This window comes from Copidosoma floridanum, unplaced genomic scaffold (genome assembly GCF_036245765.1).
Source record: "Copidosoma floridanum isolate Cflo_tuat_1 unplaced genomic scaffold, Cflo_Japanese_pri ptg000007l, whole genome shotgun sequence".
Classification (NCBI taxonomy): Eukaryota; Metazoa; Arthropoda; class Insecta; order Hymenoptera; family Encyrtidae; genus Copidosoma; species Copidosoma floridanum.
The window spans coordinates 14,594,094-14,614,013 of record NW_028321884.1 but is presented as its reverse complement, the minus strand read 5'-3'; the positions used below and the strand labels follow the sequence as shown (position 1 = coordinate 14,614,013).

The following is a 19,920-nucleotide window of genomic DNA, read 5'->3' as shown; positions in this document are numbered from 1 at the left end:
GGCGCTATCGCAACAAAAGTTTTATTCGTAGAGCAGGAAATTCCAAATACTTTAACTATTTTACCAGAAATAATAATCATAAAATTAAAATTAATCATAAACATTTATTACTTTGAGAAGCGATTGTTTAAGTTATAACTGCTTATGTTACTATTTTACTTTTATTAAAAGTTCAGACAAATAATTCTTAACATTTGAATTTCCCGCACTGACTCTAGTGTGCTCTCGACACGTTGACCACAACCACAAACACGAGCAATTCCCTAGAAAATGTTTGCACAACTTTTGAAAAGTTTTTTAAATTTAAATAAAAACATTAGTTACAGAAAATTCAGGTTATTGGCAACACATTTTATTCGTATCACAATACTTTTTAACTTTATAACAATTCTTTGATACACACTTATTTTCTTTACGAAAAACATGTCCTCATCGGTGAGTGTACGGTGTGGTCACACTGTACAATTATTAAAAAACCAACCAACCGTATTCATTATTAACAAACTTTAGTATGAATAATCAATGTAAAATTTTGGATGTTATTGCTCAACATATAATTGGGCTCGACAGACGTGCAGTATCCTTTGAACAAGTATACCTAATTTTTTTCCGTGTAGTTTGCCAACTCTGCATGGCAAGTAGATCTAGTGTCCCTATATAGTCCCAGAGAGAGAGAGAGAGTAGTACTGTAGAGAGAGAATTCAGTAGTGCCGCCGCCGCCGTCTCCTTGAGTGGTAGCCTGTCCCGTTGACGTCGTGTGTGGGGTTTGTGACCATCTGGTGACCATTCGTGTAGTGTGTGGTGCGGTGCGGGACGCGGGTGTGCGAGTTGAGTGTACAGCAAGAAGCCAAGGCAAAGTGCGTGTACGAAAACACTCGACAAATCCAATAAACACATCAAAACTGTATATTAAAAGCCCATCAACCTCATCGAGGCGTTATTCTGCAAGTGTGCGCGAACGTGTGTATTTTCCATCAATAAGTACACGCAGCTAATCCGTTGAAGGCGCATCGTCGTGTGTCGTCCATAAACATACACCCATTCATCAATCGTCCATCGTCGCTTCCCAGGACGCGCTCTCTATCTCTTACGCATCGTCTCCACGAGGATCTATACTTTATCATCGAAAGCCAAGACCTGGTGCTCACCCACATACACACGCGCACGCACAAGGGGAGACACATACATACATACATATAGAGTCTTAGGGACTGTACGACAACGACGCGCATCATCCACGAGCAGCCAACCAACGGCGGACCGGTCCGATGTCTGAAACCGACAAACTCAACATCGACACCATTATAGCGCGGCTCTTGGAAGGTAAGGATCATCCGATTGTTCTCATTCGTTCCGTGGGGCTCCTCTTTTCCGTTGTGTATACACACGAGTGTGTAAATCGTCTCCTCCTTGAATTTCGCTCCTAACCTCTTCGTCCGTGTATCTCTGTGTACGTGAGCTTTTTTTTTTTTTACGGGGGAAAACGCATCCGCGGTGTATTTTCGAGGGAGTAAAATGAAGAAGCATCTGATTACAGCGACGGTTTTTCCACCTACGCCTACCAGAATACGGCGAACTATCCAAAGAACTCCAACTCTCTCTCCCTCCCTCTTTCCTCTCGCTCTCCACGCTCCTCTCTCTCTGCCCCTCTTGAGAGCTCTCCATCTTTTAAGAGTGTGTGCATGAAACTCATCATGTCGCCGTCTGTCTCGCTCGTCTCGTTTATTCGCGCTCCGTTTTGATGATGTCCCTCGTGTGTATTGTCATATTTTATTCTACGTACCGCATATACACGGTATAAGCAAATACATGACGCTCTCCGAACTTAATTTATATCATTCCGATTTTTCCTCGTACATAAAATGCCTATTATTTCATGCCACAGGTATACCCACGTCTGTGTTTAGCTTACTACAATTAAGGGGTCAAACGTGTCAGGGGTACAGTGGCCCTCCCTGCGAGACGCTTTTACTCACAATTACTAGTTTCAAGTGAATTGTCGATGAATAATTGAGTATGGGCAAACGGTTGGGCCAATTACGCAATTTTTTCAACACAAGTATTGCCTACAAGGGGGTGGGTCACATGTATTATTAGGCGGACGAGTCATCCACCCGAGCTGAGTGTGTGATACAAAAAGAGGGTTTTGGGCTCTCGTTGGCACTGGCTCTTCGATGCGATGAGATCTCTCGTAACGATTAACGTATACGTGCACATTGATGATGGCTGACGTCTGTTGAGGACTTTTGTTTATATGTATCTGTTTGTGATGCGTAGGCTTTTGAGTTTGTTTACATTGCCCATGTATGTCGCTGATGATGCTTTCTAGGGAATGCCTACGAAAGAGAGAGGTAGGGTAAATCTTGAATATTCGAGTGTTGTTATTTCTGATTCCTTTGATCCAGTTTCAGCTAGTTGAAGGAAAATTGTGTGGGACTATACAAAAAATAAACGTCGATAACGATAGAAAAATTGCAGAATATTTAGCTTTTGACAGAGCTATAGCTCTGGTGTCAAAGTGAAAAAAATACAATACAATCATGTTCATAAATGTATAATGTACACTTCTTATTGTCTTGAAAATTTTGAAGGTCGAATTTAAATCAAATTTTGGTTTTAAAATTTGTTGTTGAAATTTTCATACACAGAGCAATGTCTCAACTATGAGTAAACACTCTGTAAAGAAATTCAATGCATCTTTGAATTTGTATATGAAAGGATTGGATTGAATAGAGCAACGAATGCAAAGTAGTGATGTAATAGTCGAAACGGAGCATGCCACCACTGACTCCAAGATATCTATTTTATTGAAGTATCATATTTCTATGCAGTAATTATGACGTGACAAAAAGAGTCATGAGTTTAAAAACTTTCAATTATGAAATATTTATTCCCTGAAACATCCACTTCATGCATGTTCAGAAAAAAATCAGTATCTATATTTTCCACCAAACATAAATTGCCCCGCTTCATTGATTTATTGGTGACTCAGAAACGCAGATTGAGAAAGCTTTTGAAATATTGTAAGAGTTTCAACAATAAGGTTTGTTTGTACTCTAAAGATACTTAATTAATATTTTTCACAACATACTTTATTATCATCTGCTAATTTTTCTTCATATTCATTGTATTCTACTTGTTTTTTCATACTCTGTTACATACAACATTTCCTTATCTCTTTTTCCTACATTTTTACGAAGTCAAATGATGAATGTTTTCGTTTTGTACATGTGTTTATTTCGCATGAAATAGATAATTCGTATAAAATACTCATGCTGTTGACGTTTTACAAGCAGTAATTGATGTATTGTAAAAAATGGTTTTCGATGCTTTGCTATTGAAATGGAACAGTAAATTATTTAATTCATTTAACAATGTATTTATTTAGATTTTAATTTTAAGAAAATCTTTAAAAAGCAAAAACTTTTTCAGTATTTGTGTTAAAGTAATAAATTCCCTCTATTCGGGTCAATGAACAAATGCACATAAAAACCATGTCATTTATTTTCACAACTTTATTTCTGAACGACCAATACATATGCATTCTTATAACGTGTTTTCATTCTCAATTTCAGTCCGAGGAGCGCGACCAGGCAAAAATGTTCAGCTGACAGAGACAGAAATTCGAGGCTTATGCCTCAAGTCCCGTGAAATTTTTCTATCACAGCCCATCCTTTTGGAGCTTGAGGCACCCCTGAAGATATGCGGTAAGATTTCGTCAATGATTAAATTAATTATTCTTTACTTTGCCCTGTTTCCAATGAAATTCATACTCACTACGACTTACGTCTCAAGCCGATGAAATAATACTCAACTATATTAAATGCGAAAATAGGGCCAACTGCTTTCTGACACCAGTTGCAGCTCTACAAATGCCCAAGCGTGCAACGTAATAGCATTCGTTCTGTGTTTACAGGTGACATTCATGGACAATATTACGATCTGCTGCGGCTGTTCGAGTACGGTGGATTCCCGCCAGAGAGCAATTACCTCTTTCTGGGCGATTACGTCGACAGAGGAAAGCAGTCGTTAGAGACGATTTGTCTCCTTCTCGCTTACAAGATCAAGTACCCGGAGAATTTCTTCCTGCTCAGAGGAAATCACGAGTGCGCCTCCATCAACAGGATATATGGATTTTATGATGAATGTAAGGCCCCTTTTCAATTTTTATTTTTTCTTTTTTTTTTAATAGTACTTTTTAATTTACGATTTTTTTTTCAATCTTTTTGACACCAATAATTAAAGAGTTTTTCTCAAACGACTAAATTTTCTTTAAATCATTGCTTGTAGTACACTTTCATTTGACCAAAAATATTGAAAGTATTCCAAAGACTCTCAAGCCATTTGCGGAATTGTGAAATGAATCTCAATTGAATGAAATAACAAAGTTGGAAATCGTGATTGTTTTCAGGCAAGCGCCGCTACAACATAAAGCTGTGGAAAACTTTCACAGACTGCTTCAACTGCCTACCAGTAGCGGCGATCGTCGACGAAAAGATTTTCTGCTGCCACGGTGGCTTGAGTCCCGATCTCCAGAGTATGGAACAGATCAGGCGTATCATGCGGCCCACCGACGTGCCCGATCAAGGCCTGCTTTGCGATCTCCTTTGGTCCGATCCAGACAAGGACACGATGGGTTGGGGCGAGAACGACCGCGGTGTCTCGTTCACATTTGGCGCCGAGGTCGTCGCTAAATTCCTTCACAAGCATGATTTCGACCTCATTTGTCGTGCGCATCAGGTAAACAACACGCCCGATTATGTTTCATTCTACATATTCAGCTTTTTTTAGTCTCCAAGAGCCATCTTTTAACACGAGGTTCAATTTAACAGTGATTACTGAACTTGGAGATTAAAATTATTCATGCTGTTGCGTAAATGCTTTCCAAGCTATCTTATCAGAATGCCTGTTATCATGAGGTGACTTGTAGCAATAAACAAATAAAAAATGTAATGCAAAGCGCTTTAACTGTACAAATTTCAAATGTAGAACTTAAATTGGAGTAAAAAGACTTGAATATAGCTCTCAAATTGATCACGTTACTGTTCGGTCATGCTAAAATACTTGAAGCTTATCACATGATGTTGTTGGGCCAAAAATACGAGGCTATATTCTCATTCGCAACCTCGGCGCGCGCGTTAAGAGCCGATTGGAAGTCTGTCAAGATTTAAAAATTGGATACTCGACAATAAGTCTCGTCCGCGTACGCCGGAGCTAAAGCCATCACGTTGTTCTCTGAACCAACTATAAAAACACGCTTGAATTTTTTTGCAGGTGGTCGAAGACGGCTACGAGTTCTTCGCGAAACGACAGCTCGTGACGTTGTTCTCGGCGCCAAACTACTGCGGCGAGTTTGACAACGCGGGTGCCATGATGTCTGTGGACGAGACGCTGATGTGCAGCTTCCAGATCCTGAAACCGGCCGATAAGAGGAAATTCACGTACGGCGGCCTCAACGCTGGCCGACCGGTCACGCCGCCGCGTGGCGCCAACAACAAAAACAAAAAGAAGTGAAACGCCCGCGCGACCACCGCACGAACGCGATACTTGGGCTGTTAAGCCCTCTCTACTACTACTACTCTCTCTCTCTCTCTCTCTCCTCCAAGAACTACGACCCTGCATGTCCTCTGTCACCCACCACCACCACCCACCAACGACACAACCAGCATCTCCTTGACGACTCTTGGATCCTTGTAAGAAAGAGTAATTGAAACTACTGCTACTGGTACATTCATTAAAATTTAATAAAGAAAAAACATTGAAACCAAGAAAAAAAAGAGCATTGGAAAAAAAACAAAGTATATTGATAAACCACCTGTGCGACGCCATCCATAAAAACAATGATGTATAATACAAAAATGAATTCCGGAAGATAAATCATTGTGATTTTGATTATTCTTATCTCTTTTTTTTTAGAGTTTTGGGCAATTGATAAATCATCGTCAAATGTATTTAGACTAAAAATTTTTATTAAATAACAAAAAACGAAGCGTGAGACGTGTTGACGTTGATATTTATTCAATGAATGAAAAGCTTCTGTAATTGTATGTTTAATTATTCGCGCTTATATAGATATATCGTGGTACCATTGAGTAAGCCCAATAATTTATATATAATATGTACAATGCGCAATGAAAGCTAAGAGAAAACGAGGTTTGAAAATTTTAGAGGGCTTTTGTATAGTTGTCATTTACTGTAAAGTAGATTCGTAGTACGATCTGGGTGAATAAATAGAAATCAAAGGGAAGACAATGAAAATAGAATATTAAAAAATCCTGTAAGACGATAAATATTCTCAAGATATTCAAAGATTGCCTGTAAAGGCCGATTTTTTGTTTTGACACATTTTACTTGCACGAAAACTTATGCGTCAAAAAATTTGTGAGTTTATATGAAAACATTTAGATGGACACTGAGCAAACTCGCAAACGAAATTTATAGTGCAAGACTACTTTGCGTTTTTATGTTAATTTTATTGTCTTGCTCTACCTTACTATGAATCACTCGAATAATTTTGATTTAGTAATAATGTTACCCTGATTTTTTTTTACAAAATCACGTATCCTTCAATAAAATTTAGTTGGATATTTAAGGTTATTTTTTATAGCTTTCACTTTATTTTTGTTTATGTTAAGTGGTCAACTATTTTTTCTTGTGCACAACTGTGCGAGAGCTCCTTGACTTTTTAATCCTTATTTCCTTGCGACTTTTTGGAAAACAAGTAAATACAATCTGCAACGTCCTTAACATAAGTTAATAGCTGTGCAGTTTTCCTTGTAAATTGGAAAAGGAAAACCTGTGCCAAGGTGCGACTCTCTCAATATCATATTGCTATTTCAAGCCACAAGACACCTGAAAAACAGTTTTCTACTTTTATGTTACTATTCCGTCACTTGCAATCTAATAAAATACCCTTTCGTCGTATGCAACATAGATGTAGTGTACGTAAAAGAACGTAGTGAACCTTCTACGAGAAAAATTTCTACATGCCGTGGTACGACGATACATTTTACATTTCATTTTTCTAGCTCTATTATTTTATGTGTATCGTAGTGACTAACGTAAGCTCCAAAGTGTGGCTTTCTCGAGATTGATTAAATTTTAATGAATTTTCAAATATGGGTATGAAGTAATTGATCAAACGTTGGGAGTTTCTAGATAATTGTAGTTTAATTGTAATAAATATTTGGGATAAACACCATCATGTATACAATACGTTGAAAAGAAAAGGAGAAAGATGTTATTAATAACTCGATTGTTGAATAAGTGGCAGAACATATTTCTTCTGGTACCAAGTAGACTCAAAGAAAAATAAAATGCCTACCAAGGCTGAACCAACTTTTTTTAATTTTCTTTGTAAATTTTTTATTTTTTTTTTGTTCACCTCAATGTATAACTTTTATAATTAATATATATAAGTGTAACAGAATACTTTGAATTTTTTAAACCTCACTTTCTTTTAGTTTCGTCCATCAAGTATTTCGATTATTTCTTCCTTATTGAAGACACAAATGAGTTAATTTTTTTTTTTTTCATAGCACTATTTCATAGATTCTTTATGTTACTGTTTAAGTAGTAATAAATAACAAATTTAAATTTCTGTCTCCAGCATTATTTTTTTTGTCATTCTCCTTCAATCTAAATTCATCATTACTAATAATAAACCTATCATTGCTTTTTAATTTCACACCGAATATTCAAATTGCATGTAAAGACTTTTATGGCAATTGAAAAAAAAAAGATAAAGAACATAGTTCAAAGATTACCTACATCTGATTTAACATCAGAAATTTTACTCTTTTGTTTCCCCATAAATATAAAAATCACTGCTCGTTGGCGATAAAAAATCTCGATTTGAGAACAAAAAGTATTATTTGCGTAACATGGCATTAAAAAAGTAACTTTTCACTACGCAAAACTCTTTTTTTCTAGAATTTGTTTTACAGAATCGAATAAATTATGATTAAACTACAATTATACACCATTTAAACGAAAATAGAACTAAAACAATACAGCAAACCAATTTTTCGGGAATCCCACTAATGTAATGTGAAATGTTCGTGTTAGCATATCCTCTTTTGGTATTTGTTAGTTGATCATTAAAAATGTTTAAAAACGAATTCTCTTGAAAGTGCTAAATATTATACAAACACCAATGAATCGTGATCACTTAAGCGGCGAGTGTGGAAAAAGAATTCCTGAATTACATTTTTAGGAGTGTAATTATCATCATTTCATACGCTGTTTTAGAATACTGTAGAGTAAAGCATTTTCAATAATCAGTGGCTATATGCAGGACCCCAAAACTATACGACACGTGCTTTTTTGTAATTGCGCCAAACAAACTGTATGAAAATTTAATGGAGCCAAAAAGCAGACTCATCGAGCATCGGCAGTAACTCAAAATACTTGAAATACATGTATTTGTAAATGCGTTGAAGCATAAATAAAAAAAATACAAATGTATGAAACACACCACCGATGCCCCAGTCCATTAAAAAATATGTTGTACAGGCGTTTGTTAATACCTAAGTGGGTAAATTAAAAAAGTATAAATAATTATTTATTCGTTTTGACATGTGTTGGAACAATTTAACAGAGTTGTGGGCATGTAACGTGATGTTATTAGGTATAAAAAATATATAGACCGTCGTATTGTCAAGGTTTTCTGAATATCACCTGCCCAAAAGACAGCTCACTTTTGTAATGATGCGCACAAGTTCGGAGGGGAAAAAAAAAAAAATAATTCATAGTAGGGCAATAAATTGACGCTTCTTTCATTGACCAATTTTTTGACTGCAGCAATAATACGAATATAATATGACATGTAGAACCTAATTTTCCAACAATTGATTTTGACGTTACGCATATGTATGTCTGCGTAAGTTATTTCTTATGACCCATATGTGGGTTGTACAACGTAGGCGAAGCGTTAAAATGATCATCGTGGATTAAATATTAATATTGAAAGTTTGCTTATTGACTCAATATATTATGGAAGCGTATTATTCCAAGTCCTTTCAAATAAGTACAAAAATGATGGAAAAAAAAAAAATGATAATTTTGCGAAATCATTGAATAATTGAAATTTCAAATTTGGTTTTTGCTCGAGCACATCATATTATTTAAGTTAAAAAAAATAAATTATTCGTGATACTTACCTTATGAAGATTTTCAAAACAAATGTTTTCACTTAATCCACTCTATTTTTAGATGCGATTGTGCGGGCTTCAATTAATAATAGCCTGCGAAATTTTCTTGTAAGTATACGATCAAAAACTCTGAGATGAATTTCAAATTAAGGAAGTTGATTAGGACATGATTCAGCTAAGTATGTCATCTACAATACGCTTGGTGTATAAAACATTAAAGAAAATCTTCAATACCTGGAATTGTTTTTACCTTGATAATTTAGTATCTAATAAATGAACCTTAAGGGAAAAAGAAATATTTTAATATTTATTATCGCTCAAAAAAATTTTTTGTAGAGTAGGTGAGACTGTCAGTGTTAAAAGTTGAAAAACGTTATTTTTCCGTATGATTTTATTGTTAAAATAAAAAAAAAATGTTTTTACAGAATACCTGAATACCTCAAACAAACTGCAAGCTTTGCAGGAATGTTTTTTCGTATATTTTCTAAAACTAAAAAGATTTAAAATAAATTTTTTTGTTGTAATTGCTTTTGCCAATTCTACTTTTGAGATACCTGATTAACTTCCTTAAACGTAATATATGGATAAGTTATGCCAAAAAATAAAATCTATTTCGTATGACTTCACCACATCGATAAACATATTATTGAATAATAAATATTTTATCATTGAATTGTGGTCTTGTTTAAGTTCTTACACATTTTTCCGGCTTATAAATATGGAGTAGAAATTTTAGCACATTTCATGAAATAATATTGTGTCAGGGAAATCAAATGTTTTATAAAAAAATATTCAAGTCTATTCAGAAAAAGTAATATTTATATATTACCTTCATCGTTGTAAATTACTTTTTTTCAATAAAATTCAATCAAGCAACGTACATATGCAATACTTCATTATTATATTAATTTGTGTTTTACTTGTGTGTTTATTAGTTTTGTGTAAAATAACTAAAATAAGATAATCAGAATTTATTTTATTTTTTCTTTTAAAAAAATGACTGGTAAATGTTTTCACTAGGGTAAAAAAGTAGCCACTCATAAAATAATTAATACAGAAAACAAATTTGAAAACAAAAATAAGTGTAAATCTAAGATTTAAATTACACATGGAAATGAATTATATTCAGTGTTCATTTTGATACTATAATATGGTATGTGCATTGAAAAGAAATTAATGAAAAAAATTTTTAGAACTTTCAGTAAGAACTTAGATCCGAAAAAATATTTCTTTTATTTTTCTAAATCTGTTTTTTTTTCTGTTAATCTTTAAATTTTTGTTTTACAATGATATATTTTTTTTAAAAATAGACCTCTGTAAACTATAATTTATTGTATTATTTATATTAAATGTAGATTTTTCACGCGTGAAATAATCAATCAAGAAATAATTTTTCAACAAGTTTTAGAGTTAAAAGGATATGTTTCTTTCAATTATGTATTTTTCCATACAAAATTACCCAACTTTCCGAATTCTGAAAATCTTGAATTTACCAAAAAAAAAGAACATTCGGCAACCTATGTCTATTCAAGGTATAAAGTAATTTCACTTGATTTAATGATGAATGCCTTAAAATTATCTTATATTTAAAATTGTACACTTTTTGATTTCAGTCACTTGTTGATTATTGCCAAGCATTATTTAAATTGTTTTGGTTTGAATACTATAAAAAAAATTTTTTTAAGTTATTTTATGGTTAATTTTTTAATAGCATATTTTTATTAATCAACCACATGTTTTGTATGAACACCAAAAAGATTCCAAGAACAGCGAGGAATGTATAAAGACAATTAACAACTTTACGGACAATGCTGTTCAAATTTTATTGTGTCGTGACAACGTTTCGACTACACCTTGACAGTCCCTCTCAAGTCTCTAAATTTAACAATATAAAATAAACTTTTAAGAATCACAACAGCTTAAGTAATTTATAAATTTTTTCTTATAAACATAGTTTTTACAAAAAATAAATAAATTATTACACTTAAAAATTCGACGTTGACAAAAATATTACTGAGCAAAGTCAATTCGTATAAGTTACATCTTTTCTTGCTCGTTAGTAATGACTAGACAATAACAAGGCTTACAGGTAGTGTGCTAAGCTTCAATGCCAGTGTGTAACAAGGGGCGATCACACAAGTATCTAGCAGTAGTACAGCACAATAGTACAGTATAAAGTATGCAATATTCCAAAGTAAAACGGACAAGTGTTCGATCGAGATTTATTCTTTTACCATTAAACAATGTTTTATAAAATACTTAAAAACAGTACTTAATTTATTTGTATCTGTAATTGTATTTACGGTATCGAATTTTGTAATATAAACCATTTCTGAAATTAACCTTTTGTGAAGAGAAGATTCTCGATCCAACACCCGTACCGAGTCAAAATCGAAGGTGTGTGTGCTTTATATGCATATACACAGCCGAGAAACTCTTTTTTATTTTTGCAATCTCTCATATGTTTATGAATTCGAATGTCGAGTATTCTTTTAGTTTGGCCAACGTAACTTTTATCACAATCTTTACACTTGAAAGAGTATACAGTGATACTCTTTGGTGTGATACAGGTTTGGTGTTTACCCTATCCAAAATATCAATGCTGAAATTAGTCGTAAATTACATCATTGATTCTGCGCTTATTCCATGTTGAATCAATGCTAATTCAGCGTTGAATCAACGTTGACCTATTATCAACTGGGGAACATGTTGTAACAGGTTGTAAGCTTCAAAATAATCTATTTTAATTGCAAACTGCAATGCTACCATGAAAAACGCACTGTTTTGAAGTTAATTACTATTATTGTTTTCAACAAACGCTGATTCAATGCTGAATCAGCATTGATTCAACATGGAATAAACGCTGAATCAACGATGTAGTTTACGACTGATTTCAGCACTGATATTTTTTATAGGGTATATTGATCTCGACGTCTGGGCTGAAATATCGACGTCTCCGACATTGGCCAAACTCAAACATCATAGGTCCTATGTCATCACAACAGCTAAATGAAATTTTAACGGTGAAGTTATTTATGAATATTAGCCATGTAATGTTTTTAACCAAGATCGTGTATGGAGAGCAAGTTTACGAAGACTTGCTCACTTACTATAATCTGCACAAAGAACTAAGTAGAGCTAGGTGTAGATGTGTCTTTCTTTTGCATTGTAAATATTATAGACTGTTCCGTGTACACATTACTAACAGTATTAAAAATTTAGAAAGCAAAATTTAGAGGCAAAGAACAGCTTCATAATCATATCTTCTTTAAACCGGTACATTCAGCAATACTTATAAGATATAAAGTTTCTCCAAATAAAGTAGCAGAAGTCCATTCAGACAGCCTCCCACAATAATTAGAAGAAGAGGCAAAACTTCGAAAATATTAACAGGAGTCACGTAATCCTTCGTCTAAAATAGCGAGTGAAAAAATAATTATTACTTATGCATAGTGCCTATCGATATAAGAAAGACCGACCTCAACTGATTGTAAAAACAATTCCTTAGCAATAGTCTTTTGAAGTATGCCACTGCTTTTTATCAATCCAATGCTATTAACAAAAATATTATGTAGTCACTTAAATTGTTATGTATGTGGTGAAATCTAAGGGTGATTAGTCATTTTGTAGTTAATGAGAAAAAAAATTTTTTTGGGAACTCGTTTCTAACTAACACGTTTTTCTTCTGATCAAGTCACTCTCAGTGTAGGAGAAATCGTTAACACGTACAAATAATGACTTAGGAATTTGGGATATTTTTTAGAGTTTTGAAGGTAAAAAAATAAAATAAAATTTATACCGTAAAATATCGTCTTTGAGAAATTTTGTAATAATTTATTATTCATTTAGTGTGAGTAATTTTAATTTTTTTAAAGTATGATATGTAATTATTTTAAAAAATCCACGACTGTAATGAAAAAGAGCAAGTTTTAACTTTTATTAGAATTTGATAGATAAGTTTTTCTAAAAACTTGAAAAATAATTTTTTTTTCCTCGCTGCAGCTTTTTTTAGGTAACGCTGATCGAATTTCAAAAATACGACAAATTAATAAATCTAGGTTTTTGATAATACGAAGTAATAAACCTTATCGTACATACTTATTATAACACATTAAAAAACTGATTTTTGTATTTCATATATCAAAAAAAAAAAAGAAAAAAATCAATTGCTTGACATTGCTTGGAAAATTTTATAAAAATTAATAGTTCTTTTAATTTAAAAAATGTGCATTTATTTGTGTGTATACTTGTAATTGATGATGCGACTGAGCGGACTTCCAATCTGCACAGGTAGTGCCATCGATGATTGCCTTATCGCATCCAAGGGTTGGAGTATGCAGGGAACATCATGTCTGCTTAATGCTAAAATCACGTCCACGGTTATATAGGCGTGTCTCTTTTTCAAGCATACATTCATGAGACCCTCTAAATCTGATTGTGGTAATTTTTCCTTGTCAATTAGAATTCGATCGAAAATTCCTTTCACAGTCGTATCCGTCGAAGTCTACATCACAGAAGTACAACAAACGACAGGAATAAAGGCAAAGATAAATTTTCTCATCAAAGCTCGATTTGAAGTGTTCAGATTTATTGACCGAATAGAAATATGAACCTGAAAAAATGTGTAGTCAGCACTATTTTTCAGTACGGCTAGCTTGTAAGATCCGTCTTCGAGCATGCCTTTCATCGTTCGAAACGGGATGTTGTACACATTGATTGCTAGGTTGCTGATTAGAAAGGCCGAGTAAGATGAAAAAATTATGGCACTGGTGATATGAGTGGTCCAGTTGATTATTTGTATGGAATCTATCTTTATGGTATGATACCCTATAGAACAGAAAATAAGTTTCATAGAATTTGATGTGTTAACCCACTAGTGGCGCCAATCTGGTGGATATCTTCAGAACCCGAACCTGCCTACAGGTAAGCGTTTAAACTAGTCTCGGCTAATTACTAAAGTAGACTTGGTAATGCGTTACTTCATAATTGTCAGTGATTTCTTAATATACGCAGGTAATGATACGCGAAAAGACATTTATTTAAAATTACAGGCACACATTTCTGAAGTTTTGGTAGATTTTGTGAAGGGATCGCAGTTCATTTTATCATTGCTCTCTGATATTTCCCAATTCCTACAAAAATAAAAAAAATTAATAATTTATTTAATATTAACGTCATTACTTTAAAATAATCATCATCAATGAAGTGTGCACTGCATTTCTTAGTAATTTTGCCGGTTAGGTGACACTTGTGTATATTTTGTTTGTTCATAATTTCAGAAATTGGAAGTACGTGAAATACTAATTTATTATGAGACGAATTATTTTCTTATTTACAATTTCAAAAGTGGCAATCGCTCGTGTGCTTCGTCGTACAGTCACCTATTTCGATGCGACTGGTTTCAACGGCTATACCTGTCAACAGTTTCGGGTTCAGAAAATATCCACCAGAGTGGTGCCACTAGGTATCGTAATCGTCATCTTTGTCGTCACATCGTCATTATTTTTATCACAACAATAATAATTGTCATCGTCACCTTGAATGCAGAACACACCAAACGTATGGAGAATCGTGCGGGTCAATGAAAAGTACTCATTTTCCTGTCGTTTAAATGCTCGCTGCTGTGACACTATCTTACAGCCGAGCACGCTTGCTGTACTAGAGAGTATCAAGACAATCATCAGGCTCGTCCAAATACCAGAAGAAAAGGGATTCGCGTACGCAGTCCATTTAACAGTAGATTCGGAGGATTTTTTTATTACAATGTGGTACCTATAGGAAATCGTTTTCGTTGGATTTCTTACTTGTTCTGGTTTCGCGATAAAAACTGTTTTTATCGAAAGAAATTGTAAGGCATATCCAAGTGTAATGCCATATCATGTATACCTACTTGGTGAAAAAAATTGGAGATGTGAACTCAATTACGCCCAGCCTTTCCAAGGAAATGTGTAAAGGAATAACTCCGAGATCGATTTCTTTTCTGATGAGCTTACCAACTATCCCGGACCACGAGCCGTTTGATTGTAGGGAGCCTGGGGAGTCACTTTTATGGAATTCCATGCTACAAGATGATAATTTTTTTTCAATCAATTATAAATAGCATGAACGTCGACTTTTAAGTGTTAAATGCTATTTCATTTGGTTTTTAGTCTTTAAAAGGTCATGTTATAACTGTGTGATTTAAAATATAACATTTTGAATTACCATTTAAAAACACTTTCTTCTCACAACTACACACTATATTGGAAGTAAATTAATTTCGTACTATTTCATATTTCTGATTCAAGTTTTGTTGAATGAAAATATTTTCCACCATAAATTGTAATAATTCCTTTTTTTACCGAAAATTAATCATATTTTTTTTTTTTTAAATTGAATATCGAGATGATAACGCTTTTATAGACTAAAAATTAGGAGTCCTTTTTAAATTTCACAATCAATATTCTACCTTTTTTTTTATCCATGTATGAAAATGTTTAAAGTTAAGTGATAAATATATGAGTAAAATAGAAATTCTTACGTGCAGTTCATATTTTTCTCAAGAATTGAAGCCACTGTTCCAAAGATACCTGCTATTCCCGTCATATTACCAGAAGCATCGGTCTCGATTACTGTCAGGGGTCGCGTCTTCGTTAGATCAAATATCGAGCACCATTATGTTGACCACACAAATTTACAATGACAAATGAAAACATCAAGGAATTTTTTACAACTCGTTAATGGTTTTTTCCTTCGTTTTTTTGACCTTATAAAATTACCTCGAACACCGAAACTCGAATTATTTGCCCTTGAAGATTATTTCTGCGTTGACAGAAGGATAAATTAGTTATCCTTAATCCTGCATTGTCGTCCCAAACTCCAAAGGGACGATTTATGAGTTCTCGATCTTTGGCTATATTGTAAATCTCGTTGAGCTGTATAAGGCTGCTATTATCCCTAATTTTTTGCACAGTGAGAAAAAGGCAGTTGAGGGGTACGTAAACTGCCGAGAAAAATGAAGTGGCATTTGATTCAGCGCTAAAAAATATCATCCACTGTACGTTTTTCATCGAAAACTGGGCAGACATCTCCTGAAATTGTGTAACGTACTGAATATTGCGTCAAAATTATTAACGACAATATGATGTGTTTGAAGAGACACATTCGGAAAATTTGATTTTTTTGTACAATTCTGCTCAGACATAATCATATAAATTTACAATATAATACAAAGGTAACTACATACAATAATAATATACAGGTATTCAATACAGAAAAAATTTAAAAATTAAGGTGAAACAGTACTTACTTTTACAAAATGTTTCATTTCTTCGGAGTCATTTATAAGCACAATTAGGGTGATACCATTAATAAAATAGTTATTTCTTATCTATAAAATAATATAATTATGAATAAATATAATTTACAGTGGTGTACATACCCCTCAGAGGTTAGTACACTGTAATATAAAAAAAAAAAAAGAAAAAATATGATTGACGTTGTTGTCAGTGATTTTATCATTAGTTAATTTTATTGTGTTTTCAAAGACTATACTGTTGAATTCAAGACGTGACTAATAAAATCCTTTTTATGTTAATGAATGTAACACAGATAACAGTATAACATTGACAGACAGTATAATAACATGTTGGTAGTTTTTTACAAATTTATTTTAATTTTTTCAAGTTTACGTTGAATACATATTTTTTTTAGTTCATTTGTTTAGTGGTACTATCTTATGTTTTAACTTTCAGGACTTTGAACATTGACGTATTTCTGAAGGAGGATTGAGTACTTTAGGGAAGTAAAGGACAAATTTTTTTAAATCTTTATTTACAGATCAATAAAGAATGAAAAATATTTATGAAAACTTTCACTCCAGCCTAGAAATCCATGAAACTTATTTTTTAACTTTTTTGTTTTAAATTTTTGTTGAAACCAATGCATAAATAAATGTTTTTAAAATGTTATAAGATACTTCTTCCAGAAGAGACTGATAGCGTTACTGAAGCCTTTCGTTATGTTCGTGATTCAAAAAAATGTTTTTAAAAGTTTAGTGTAAGTATGATGTAATTGTGATGGTTATTTTCTACGTTTAGACTAAATTATTTTTATTGCTTTGTTGTTGTAAGGGCATTTTCTTTTTTTTTTTTAATTTGGTAATTTATAATTTAGTGTGTGTAAAAAAACTCTTTATCGTGTTTTCATGGTCAAAATTACTATAGTTTTTTTCTTTAAATGTTATCAACATTTGCGTCAAAAAAAAATATTGTAAGAATACAAAATTTAAGAGATTTAGTTGTGCTATTTATTGTAATATTAAATTGGAAAAAAATCAGTGATAATGACACTAGGCTAAATCAATTTTAAAAGTTTTTGATTAACAAAATTCTGTTTTTTCAGAATTTACGATTTTTTTCTGATTTTCACTTAGGGGTCATTAATTTTTTCTCGGATATCATACAAATGACGTAACATTACCTCTGGTCAACAACATACTGTTACAACTACCACAAACTATTGTCATACTTTCTGTCATATTAAGAAATAAGTAACGAACCTTGTGTGTATGCACATACAATTTCATGCATGTAGAGAAGCCACGCAGAAAAAGTGCTAAAAAATTATTAGTAACAGACAAATTTAATGCTATCGATCGTTTATTACCTTGTCCTTGAAAGTCTTTGTACTAAAAGCAAATGTGTGAATTCGAAGTCTTGCAAAGTAGATCATAATTTTCATGACTTGTTCGTCTTCGTAGAAAAGGTCAATGTTTAAAGAAATGTAAATCATAAGTATATTTATGTAATAAAAATAAAGTGGCCAATAAAAGGAGACCAAAAAAATATTTATTCTTTTACTCACTAGGCAAATGCATTGCTTTTTCATCCGTATATAAAAATAAAATACACCGACTGTAGATGATGGAATACACGTCCTCGACTACTTTTGAATAAATATCCGATTCCGTAACAAGTTGAGCTTCAATTTTGTTATTCCAACAAGCAAAAAGCCAAACAATCACTGCCAGAAAAATAATTTGTAATATTTGCTTTGACATGATTGTTCTAAACATTCAATAGTATCATTTTTGTGGCTATTGCAAATTGTAACTGAAAGACAGACCGTGTACTGCTACATTTGACCATCACTTGTACGAACATATACGTAGAAGAATACACAAGTACCACGATGGAGCACAATATTGATCAGTGATTTTATGATTTATAGTGCATTTATAGTGGGGAGTACAGAGCAATTTGAAAAACGCACATAATACACGTAATTTTTTTCAGTACACAGTTTGAATATACTTTGTATTTGGAGCAAAAATAGTTTCAGTCGAACTAAACGTAGTAAATTCGCACACAATGGGTGGTCAAGTAAAGGTAAATACTCTTTATCTCACATGCAACGTTTCGAAAGCGTTGAAAAACGTTGTTTCAAATATTTTTAAACGTTAAAAATACTATCTTATACAGCGTGTCGCATACCAACAATGTTAACATCGATTATTTTAAATCTTCCATCTCCACACGGTTATTTTTACAGAAGCAGACTAAGAAAAATAACTTTATTCGCGGCATTTTGCTCTGATCACGATTAGATAGTGGGAAAAAATGTTTGAAAGGGCGGTAGATCAGTTTGCCTATACTACAATGATGCACTTTAAATGCCGCTTGTAGCAAGTAACATCACTCATGCACACATGGTTGATGTTTACATAGTCATAGTTGATAGCCATAGAGGCGAGCTTATCGCACTCTCGTCCTCGAAATTGCTGGGTCAATGTTACTGGCACGTAAACGTATACGTGAATTTTTGACGTACAGCAAGAATTAGAATGGAAAAAAAAACAAACGATTTGCACTTTTAAAAACTATTTTGTGTCTTACGCGTATGAACATCAGGTTATTTCCTACTGTCAAATGTTATTTATTTTTTCAGCAGAATAAACAAGTGCTATTCGCATAGTCTTTATGAGTATACACTAAAAAATTTTGAAAATTTAATCATGACACAGTTTTTTTCTATATTTTTTTATCCTACATTACTTTACATTTTCTTTGATTTTAAGAGAGAGCCGTTTGATGTTTTATAAGCCTCAATATTCACACACAATTTTAGCGAGATCGATGTTATACTTTTAGAAAAGCTTTAAAAAAACTGAAAAAAGGTCCTTCCAAAAAATGGCCATAAAAAAGTTTTGGGCCAACGTAGTTTCAAGTCTCCATATTCAACAGAACGGAAGTTAGTGAATTTCGAAAAAATCAAAAAATGGCCAAAAAATGGTTTTTTGCAATTTACTAAAAAACGACTCGATCGATTAGAGCCTAAAAAAACTCATTCGATTTGTATTTTTTCTGCGCATTTTTTATTTCATTACATTTTATTTGCCAAATGCATAGTTTTTCCATAAATTGCAAAAAAGTGACTGACGATTTTTGCCATTATCTTGCCGTATTGGGATCAGCGTTCAAACTTCATATTATATTTGTATTGTTACTATCCAGCAAAAAAAAAATTTTAAAGTAAAGTTCGCAATTTTATGTTCCGGATTTTCTTAATTTACCCGAATAGGATGTTAGTATTATGTGTGGCTTATACTAGCTATACTCGTCTGTGAGAGTGTGAGTTCTGTTTAGTTACGTTTGGGGGGGGGGGGGAACTGTACAGCAACCCCCTCCACGCGAAAAGAGTATTACGATGATGCCGCAACGACGTTCCCGCCGTTATACCTCATGCTGACGTCGTTTTCTCTTTGTCCCTATTTCTGATGCACATTGTA

The 19,920-nt window shown here is 33.2% G+C and overlaps 2 protein-coding genes across 2 annotated transcripts; one reads left to right on the top strand and one right to left on the bottom strand.

Annotated features, from left to right (window-relative positions):
• Positions 1 to 704: 704 nt before the first annotated feature.
• LOC106643087 (serine/threonine-protein phosphatase PP1-gamma catalytic subunit B) lies at positions 705 to 7,600 on the top strand. The gene is made up of 5 exons (XM_014358072.2): positions 705 to 1,323; positions 3,576 to 3,707; positions 3,917 to 4,147; positions 4,412 to 4,740; positions 5,275 to 7,600. The coding sequence occupies exons 1-5, from the start codon at positions 1,269 to 1,271 to the stop codon at positions 5,512 to 5,514; spliced, it is 987 nt and encodes a 328-aa protein (XP_014213558.1). The 5' UTR covers positions 705 to 1,268; the 3' UTR covers positions 5,515 to 7,600.
• A 5,783-nt stretch (positions 7,601 to 13,383) lies between these two features.
• LOC149375430 (putative glutamate receptor) lies at positions 13,384 to 16,219 on the bottom strand. Its single transcript, XM_089589106.1, has 6 exons — positions 15,911 to 16,219; positions 15,673 to 15,779; positions 15,043 to 15,213; positions 14,689 to 14,924; positions 13,765 to 13,979; positions 13,384 to 13,656 (listed from the first exon to the last, which is right to left on the bottom strand). Exons 1-6 carry the CDS (start codon positions 16,217 to 16,219, stop codon positions 13,384 to 13,386), a joined length of 1,311 nt encoding a protein of 436 aa, XP_089445232.1.
• Between the last annotated feature and the right edge of the window lie 3,701 nt (positions 16,220 to 19,920).

What these genes read in the sequence shown, in the direction of transcription:
- LOC106643087 (XM_014358072.2), top strand. Translation starts at nt 1,269, where the DNA reads ATGTCTGAAACCGACAAACTCAACATCGACACCATTATAGCGCGGCTC. An exon ending in TATAGCGCGGCTCTTGGAAG is followed by an intron (nt 1,324 to 3,575) that starts GTAAGGATCATC and finishes TCTCAATTTCAG; the next exon opens with TCCGAGGAGCGCGACCAGGC. An exon ending in GGCACCCCTGAAGATATGCG is followed by an intron (nt 3,708 to 3,916) that starts GTAAGATTTCGT and finishes CTGTGTTTACAG; the next exon opens with GTGACATTCATGGACAATAT.
- LOC149375430 (XM_089589106.1), bottom strand. Translation starts at nt 16,219, where the DNA reads ATGTCTGCCCAGTTTTCGATGAAAAACGTACAGTGGATGATATTTTTT. An exon ending in TTCGAGTTTCGGTGTTCGAG is followed by an intron (nt 15,780 to 15,910) that starts GTAATTTTATAA and finishes GATCTAACGAAG; the next exon opens with ACGCGACCCCTGACAGTAAT. An exon ending in TCTCCAATTTTTTTCACCAA is followed by an intron (nt 14,925 to 15,042) that starts GTAGGTATACAT and finishes GATTTCCTATAG; the next exon opens with GTACCACATTGTAATAAAAA.